Source organism: Cibotium barometz, chromosome 56, assembly GCF_041138505.1.
Source record: "Cibotium barometz isolate CiBa-2024 chromosome 56, ASM4113850v1, whole genome shotgun sequence".
Classification (NCBI taxonomy): domain Eukaryota; kingdom Viridiplantae; phylum Streptophyta; class Polypodiopsida; order Cyatheales; family Cibotiaceae; genus Cibotium; species Cibotium barometz.
This window is the reverse complement of record NC_141101.1, coordinates 9769655-9778471: the sequence shown is the minus strand read 5'-3', so window position 1 is coordinate 9778471 and position 8817 is coordinate 9769655. Positions and strand designations below refer to the sequence as shown.

The window sequence follows — 8817 nt, the reverse complement described above, 5'->3', positions numbered from 1 at the left end:
TTGGAAGAAGGTTCAACTTGGGAGGACGTTAGTACTCTCAAGACCCGATATTCTACCTTTGTTTTTTAGGACGAAAACTCTTCCAAAAGGGGGGAGTAGTGTCAAGACATGGGTAGGAGTAGGGGGAGTCGAGCGGCTCGGGGGAGTTCGGACATGTGTGGATGGCTAGGGCTATTTTAGCCGGCTAGGGTTCCTATATCCGGTGATTGGATGGAGAATTGCCCTATTCTCTTCTAACAGATTTCATGGAGGTCGGAGAATGATCTTGCACAAAACTTAAGGGTACATATCGTATATTGGGGAATGTCAAAAATACAAAAAACATTAAAAAACCATAAAATAAAAAAAACATTAATAATAATAGTAATAATGAAGAAAACAAAACAGATGGAGACATGTTGAAGGAAGCCGAGTCCCTTGAAAAATGGTGAAGAAAGTATATAAGGAAAATGTCAAAGAAAGTGATCTTGAGTTGGATAAAATTATTAAAAAGCAGCATTAAGAAGAAAGTAGATAGATCTTTGCATTATGCTAGAGAACCCCACAAACAAGGGCCAAAAAACTATATAACTTTAACCAAGGAAGTTTACGAGGCTCTACCCTTAGAACCTGCTCACTGTTAATCATTTCCGTATACCATATTCCAATGCAGTTTGAACTTGCCAATGCCAATTTGAAACCATCGCCTTAAAATCTGCCATGCCACATCATAGAGTTTAAATACACGAGATTTAAACCAAATATAAATACACGAGATTTAAACCTCTTTGGCATCGTTGGTTTACTCACTTATATTACATCACGTGAGACCTTTCACACCATCGGGGTTCTAACATGTACACCCTAGTGCAAGTATATAAACTTGGTTTCCTGTGCTTTTCTCAGACATGAAGTCATCTAATCTGCTTATGCTTCTCCAGCACCCTCATCGATATGAAGTTATGGGTTCTTCAAAACTTCTTCACATGCATCAAAGGCATGAACAATGCATATCTTTCACTCCCATAGGTTCTTCACTCTAGCTTTCACTCCCACAAGTTGTTCACTCTATCACTTGTGATTAACTGTCAACCTAAGCATAAAGCAACTGTTTGTGAATTGTTCTTGAAACCTACATTTTCCAATATGGGTCACTTCGTTTTTAATAATGGCATTACCCTTACACAGGCCAAGCAAGTTAATGAGGCAACCTTAGGGCCAATCCTTTGTGAAGTGATCCTTGCTCTTCGGGCAGTGGAGGCAAGGGGGAGAGTCCTTAGGTGATGCTAGGATTGTAGGTGGAGTGGCATAGGCTGGGACGGAGAGGGCAGTGGGAACCAATAGGTTGGGTGGTTGGGGCTCCTCCAAACTCCTCAGCAAAGAGGTGATGGGAGTTATTCTTGCACTAGCCTATGTCGTATAGAAAATAACACTCCTGGTGGCACCATGGTAGGATCATGAACTCTTTGCTCTCTCGTTTGCTCCTATCGAAACTTGTTCGTTCTTTAGAGTGTGTTCTCGTGGGAATTTGGAATACACTCACATGATCCAGACGGGTCTGTATGAAGGAAAGCACTTTGGGAGTCCCAAGGTAATGAAACCTGCGAGGGTGGCACGTGTGTCCGCTAAAAAAAAGAGACCATAGACACACGTGTGTGCGGTAAAAGGAAAGGAGGCGGGAATTAAAAAAAAGGGGGGGGGGTGAAGTTCCCTCCAAAATGACCGCCGATTTTCAAAAAATGCGGGACCTTCGGGATTATTTTTTATTGAGATATTTTTTTATATTTTCCCGTCTTCCCTCCTTTTTCTGAATCTGGTCCTTATACCAAGTCGTCTTCATCTTCTTCTTGCTCCACAGCGCCATAGTCAGGAGCCTTCATAGCTCGGCGCAGGCAAGGGCTTGCAGAGCTCGCCATACTTAGGGTCTCGTAGAGCTCGCCACATTCGAGTTCGCAGAACAAGCCATCGCCAAGAACCTGCAGAGTCCGTCGTAGCCGATTCCTTGCAGAAATCGCCACGGGCAGAACTTTGCAGAGCTCGCCGTAGCCAGGATCTTAGAGCGTTCTCCACAGCCAGAGATCGCTATGGCCAGGACCTAGCAGCGCTCGCAACAGTCAAGAGCTTCGTTGCTGTAGCACATGCTCATTTCTTCTGCGGTTATGGCTCCCGACCCCTCCGACCCTTTTGTGTTTGCTAACATTCATCTTCTACTTCAAAAGCAGCAGCAGCAGAAGCAGATGGGGAAATCCTCCCGCCCTCGCTCTTCCGGCCTCTCCAAGCTCCTTCCCTCTGCCTCTTCTGCAGGTGGCAATGGCAACAACAGCAGGCGCCATCACAAGCGCAAGAGCAGAAGCCGCAGCAACAGCAAGATGCCGCTCCATTACTTGAAGCCGGGGGCTTTGGCGCAGCTCAGGGACGCGCAGAGAAGCGCGAGGTCTTCATCTTTCTCCGCCTGCTATGGCAAGAAGAAAAAGCGGATTGAAAGCTCCGTCGACGAAGACGATGACGCGGGAGCGGCTACGCCACAAGAGCCAGCGCGGCTGCCCCGTGGCGGTGCCGGAAGAGACGACGGAGTAGGCTTTCCGCCTCTCCAAGCTCGGATCCCGGAAATGACCGGCTTGACCCCCGCCCCTGCCGTAAGAGTTTTTGGCCCTCTCTGCCCCCAACGCAAAAAGCTTCTGGCCCCGAGAACCCCTCTTCCGCCTCCGCCTACGGCTGCCCCTGCCGCCCCCGTTACTCCGGCAAGCACAACCACTACGTCTTCTCCTGATTTGGGCGGCGATTCGTTGCTGGAGTCGCTTCCTCTCGAACTGCTGGTTAGTATTGCATTCCGTGATTTTGTCGTCTTTTCCGATTGTAGCTTGAAAGGTTGCGCTTGTTTTTCCGTCTCACGTCGCACTCTACGGATGTTTGCCATTTCCGTCGGTGCATCCCTGCTTTGTTACCCAGTGGACAATTCAAAGCGTTTGTTTGGTCTGATGGCGCCAGAAATTTACTGTTTAACTGTTATCCCCTTTGCAGAAACGTCTCTTTGCTTCATGGCGCCTTCCTCCTTATTAATTTCAGCTTTAGATTAATCTTCTAATCTCAAGCTAGCCTCCCTGTTTTCGAATGCAGGTACGGATAGTCTGCAATCTGCACCACGATCAATTAAAGCCTGCTTTTCATGTCAGCAAGAGGCTCAGACAAGTGGTGAGTATCTCCACGTTTCATTTTTTCAACTGTGACCTTGATCATCGTGTGTTAAATTAGGTCGTCCTGAAAATAGCCTTAATCTACTGTAATTAAGATTTCTCCTGATGTGCATGCATTTTCTCCAGGTCCTCATTGCTAGACAGTGTCATTTTGATTTCACAACCCCCAGCAGAGAGCGGCAAGATGCACTGCAGATAACCACCCCTAGAGCAGATCTGAACTGGCCATTTTCCAGGTAATTGCAACCTTGAAGATTCCTGTGGTTGTTAATGCTGGTTACTCCACTGCAAAGCCTGTATTTTTTTGCTTCTCACTTAATGTTTACCATATCCTCAGAGCTAATTCTTCCTATTTGTTTTAAAATCATTTCTTTATAATCATTTGCACTTGGATTGAACACTCTTACAATGCACATAGTTGTCTTATCTAATTGTATTTTACCCTTTGCCTACAAACAGGGCTAATGCAGCAGGGGCAGGGCCTTCACGGCCTCCTACTCCAAAGGCACCCAGGCCGGCACAGAAGCCACTGCAGGCAAGAATCTCGTTTGCTGAAATGCAGCAGCTGGCAGGACCTCTCTTCCATAGCTCTGGGAATCGCCTCCGCAGAGTAAACCCCCCCAGCCTCTCCCGTGCAGCATTCCGGGCAGTGGCTTCCCACAGAGTTCTTTTCTATGAAGAGGAACTCTGTCAGGCAGTTGCCCAAAACAGCATATGAATTGGGGAAAAAAAAACAGACATTCAAGCTTCTCCATTATGGTGATTTAGAGCCCCCGATTCTGTAATGGCATATAGATAACATATTATGTCACCACCTTAAGTTTCATCATTACCACAGGCCAATTGCAGGCTGCATGGTTACTTGGGCTCTCTATTTATGAGCATACCATTTGATTCACCAGAGATCACTGCTATGGTGGTTCCAAAACAAAAGGGGGGTCTTATGTATCCTATGTGCTTTGGCCTCTGGTGATTACAAGCATTCAGGACTAGCTAAACAGGGTAGTTGCATGCCAGTTCGGGTTTGTCTTATCGCCATCATTGTACAGAGTTTTGACTATCTTATTTTGGGGAAATGAGCTTCAGAAAATTATATGCATCTTTATATCCATATTTTGGGTTCGTGAGGTTTGTCTTTGGCCAAAGTCTAAGATTCACTTTGTATAATTATTATCTTGCTGGGTTATAAGATATCTTGGGAGCATTCTAGTTTTTTGATGAGGAGAGATGAGATTTTCTTTGTAAAATTTTGAAATGAAAACAAAAGTGATTTGTAGAGACTTTAGGGAAGTTCAGGTTTTACTTTGCTGTATTTCAATATATCTAGACATCTTTTGAGTTTATATATATAATTATTATTGATCCCAAAAAAACACTTTGCATAGCCCAAATAGAAATTTGAATCATTGAAGCTCACCTTCTCCATAACAAGTGTGAATTTGCTTCTTAGTTTTTTAGTAGAGGTATTTAAAACTATTATTCAAATTTGTAAGTTTCAGACTCTTGGAACCTATGTTGAAATTGTTATGGTACATATTGGCTATGCTAAGGAATGTCTTGAGCACATTAATCGATCTTATTTGTTTGATTTAATAATAATTCCTTTCTCAATCTCAACCATCAATAAATTGATTGAAATTACATGCAATTTTGGTATGTATATTAATTTATACATTAATATTATATTATATTTTTATGTTATAATTTAATTTATTAAATATATATATATCTTTAATTTTTTTAAATTCATACTTATGTGTGTGTGTGTGTGTGTGTGTATATATATATATATATATATATATATATAAAATATACTTATTATATGTTTACATATTTAATAACATGTTCACATATATATTTATATTTTATCTACATTTAATACTTGTTTATTATGAATCTTTATTTAATTTTTCTCCCAACATACTCTTGCACTTCTCTCTCTCTCTCTCTCTCTCTCTCGTTACTCTATTCCAATACGTGTCTTCTTTCCTTCGTCACATTTTTGTTCCTTAGTTCTCTTTCAACCACCATGTGTTCTCTTTTTCTCCCAAAAACTTGTGTAAAATAAATAGTATAGATATAGTACATACACACATGTAGATGAATAGTTATATGGGTATTTAAAAATACACATGTGTACATACATATATTTAATTTAATTTATATTTAATTAAAATCTACTTTCATTCTCTATTTGCTCTCTCTACACTTATATATATATATATATCTCACACACAAACACTTGTACATAGTTGCACATTCACTAATGCAAATACACTCTCCCTCCACACATACTCACATAAATTCATTATCTCTCGTTCTCTTTCTCTCACACAAGCACTCCCTCTCTTCTCACTCTCCCACACATTAGAAATTCTCTCCCTCATGCACGTATGTATATATGCACACATAAACACTCACATATATACACATGTAAATATATATTATATAAAATATTTTATTTTATTATATTTAGACACATCTTTGTACATACATTTATATGTGTGTATACACACACACACACACAGACACACACAAGCACACATAATTTTAATTTAATTAAATTTTAATGGGTGGGTAGTGGTGAGGTGTGCTCACTCAAATAAATGCATCTTACATGTAATGTTTCTCTTTGTCTCTCTCAAACACACAGACACACATACATGCACATCCACTCTCTTACACACACATACTCTTAAATGTTGAAACTCTCTCTCACACATACACACATACATATGTACACACACATGCACTAATGTAAACATACATTGTCTTCTCTATCTCTCACACATGCACGTGCACACACACACACACACACACACACACACACCCTCTCTTATACTACCACACAAAAATCTCACATACACACATGCAAATATATATTATATATAATATTATGTTAGATATATATATTTATATATACATATATATGTGTATTAAATATGAATAAATTTATATACACACACATTTATACATAATCTCAATTAATTAAATTTCAATGCTTAAAGGTCTATGGTGAAGTGTCCTTGCTCTTAAATAAATGCTTCCTACATTATATCATTTGTCTTTTCTTTATAACGAGAGAAAGAGAGACTTACATGTTAAAGTTTTCATCATAAAGCTCACCTTTTAAGAGGCTCCTATTTTTTCTCTCAAGGAAATCATTAGGTAAGAAGGCATAGCTTTCCTTTCAAAAATTTAAAATTTAAAATTGAGAAAGAAGCAGCTTGAATCGCTCCCCTTTGTCCCTTGGCCCTCTCCCTCCTCTCTTTTGGCCATGTGGAAGTGGGAAAGCTTGTGTTTAATAAGAGTATAGATGTTTTAAAAGATGAGGCTTTTTAAATTAAAAAAGTACTTGTAAGAAGGAATACTTATATTCATGCAATTAAATGCACTTTAATAAGGAGGGGTGGTGGTTTGGGGTTTAGTTGTCATCATGAGATGGCTTTTGGGCAATATCTTGTGTGAAATGGGTTTAGGGTTTCTTGATAAAGAATCAACTTTGTACACACCTTTTTCGCTTGTTGCTCTTTTTGTGTTTGTCTCATCATGGTCTATTTATGGTGTGGGCTGTGGCATGCTACTTCCATGCTCCTCATGTCTGTTGTCTAGCAAGTGATGTGATGTGGGCTCAGGGGGTACACTACTAAGAAACTCTATGTATCACGTGCATTCAAGGGCTATTTAAAAAACCCCTTACCTCTGAATTTTCAATGAGTAAAATGACCCCCTTTTTATTTAAGGACTAACGGTTTTTTTTTTCAAAATTGATTGAAAAAACCCTTTCTATAATTGTTTTTCTGTAAATTGGCCTTAAAATTTTGAGTTAAAAAACTCCTTCACTTGAACGCACGTGCTATAATTACATATTTTTAGGTTAACCCCCCTGAGGATGTGGATTGTGCCATGTATTGATAGCCCTTCATGGTCAATGCTTGTGGTGCTTATTTTTGGTATGCTTGCTTTGTCTCTGTGGTTTGTACCTTGGATTTGCAGTAATTGTGTGTTGATGGTTGTTCATGATTTGTGCGAGGGGTGTTGATGTGGCATTTTATATTGATATTAATTTCGCATTTTTTTGGCATCTCTAATGTGCTTGTTTGTGGTGTCCGTCATCTTTGGTTTGCTGATCAGGTTTACAATGGTGGCCCTGTAAGACGGGGGTTGATAATTTGCCTTGATTTTTGTAGTCATCATAGTTTGAAAAGATCTTTAGCATTGCAGGGGTTGTTTGCCCTTTCGTATAGGGGTCTACCTCTTTACCTCATAGGGGTGCTCGTGAGTCATGCATGCTTGTTTATAGGGAGGGCTTTTCAACCTACATGGGGGTTGTTTGTGCTCTTTGTATATGTATGTTTTGTTAGTTCTAGCATGTTGTATTGTTGTTTAGTTTGCTTTTTAGTTAGCATTAACATTGCTATCTAGCTTTAGAATGTTTTGTAAGTGTGTTTAGTTAGTTTAAACATGTTTTATAGTTCTTTAGTTTTCTTTTTACCTTGCCCATAGGCAATGACATAGCACTCATTTTGATTAAAGTAGAGATTTTTCACAAAGGAGAAATGTTTTAAATTGGTCCATTTCCATGTATATTTGGATTTCTATTTCTTACAATGAGTCGTCATCATGATAGGGAGATTATGTGTCTTTAATATTCTTAATGATGTTCAAGGTGTATTCTAATGATGGATTCTTTATGTGTTGTGCTATTCATGCATGGATGTTTCATGATCATAACTGGTTGCTTGATGGTGTTATGTCTGTGTTTGGTATGTTGCAATGTAGACATGTCTTGCTATGGGTGTTACTACAGGGTTGTGATGTATGCATGCAAGCTTTGTGCATGTGGATACTTATATGCTCCCACCCTATCATCATAGGGTTTTTAGTTTGTGGGTCAAGGTTGTATGGGTTATCATAGGGGCTTTCATTTAATGTGTCCTTGATGTGGTTGCCTCTACATGAATGCATTAGGTTTTGTGTGTTTTGACAATAGATTTCATTGAGTAGTTTGATTTTTTCTTGTTAACAATGTTAAATGCAAGTTTGATCATTGTGATACGGTATTTTTTTAAATTTAAGTCATTCTTGGATAATTTCTTAGCCAGATATTCATGCAAACATAAAACTAGTCACACCACTTACACACCCAATATGAACTTACCTTTTTCACAGAAAAAAAAAACAAGAAGGCCATTTACAATTGGGTGCATGGGCTCAACTCTTTGTTGGCCTCATTGTAGTAGTTTAATATATTTTCAGATGTTATATTTATTTTATTTAAATAAATAACATTTATATTTATAGTTATAAATATTGATGTTATTTTATTCACTAACTAGAAAAGTTTACTTTTCAACCCTATTTTTAGGTTTTCACTCATTATTTCAAAATTTTTAAATTCTTATTTTGTGAGAGTTTGTCACATTTTTAAAGTATTATTAGTTATTTAACCATGTTCTTTTATAAAACAATATGAAAAAGTATATATTTTAATCTTATATTTTTAGTTTTTAACTCATAAATTTAAATTCTATGTTATTTATCCAATTAATTATCTTTAAATTTTATTTCAAAGAAATATTATAAAAAGGTTGTGTTTCTATTGCATTAGCAAAGCTTTTAGTTAAATAATTAGAAAAAGATT

The 8817-nt window shown here is 38.5% G+C and overlaps 1 protein-coding gene across 1 annotated transcript; it reads left to right on the top strand.

The window, feature by feature from the left end:
* The first annotated feature begins 1813 nt into the window (after positions 1 to 1813).
* On the top strand, positions 1814 to 4392 carry FBS4 (F-box family protein). Its single transcript, XM_086791108.1, has 4 exons — positions 1814 to 2795; positions 3097 to 3171; positions 3300 to 3409; positions 3633 to 4392. The coding sequence occupies exons 1-4, from the start codon at positions 2118 to 2120 to the stop codon at positions 3889 to 3891; spliced, it is 1122 nt and encodes a 373-aa protein (XP_086647234.1). The 5' UTR covers positions 1814 to 2117; the 3' UTR covers positions 3892 to 4392.
* Positions 4393 to 8817: the final 4425 nt, after the last annotated feature.

Bases quoted from the DNA above. Each gene is read 5' to 3' on its own strand.
- FBS4 (XM_086791108.1), top strand. From the start codon at position 2,118: ATGCTCATTTCTTCTGCGGTTATGGCTCCCGACCCCTCCGACCCTTTT. The intron at 2,796-3,096 runs GTTAGTATTGCA...TTTCGAATGCAG, and splicing joins CGCTTCCTCTCGAACTGCTG to GTACGGATAGTCTGCAATCT. The intron at 3,410-3,632 runs GTAATTGCAACC...GCCTACAAACAG, and splicing joins CTGAACTGGCCATTTTCCAG to GGCTAATGCAGCAGGGGCAG.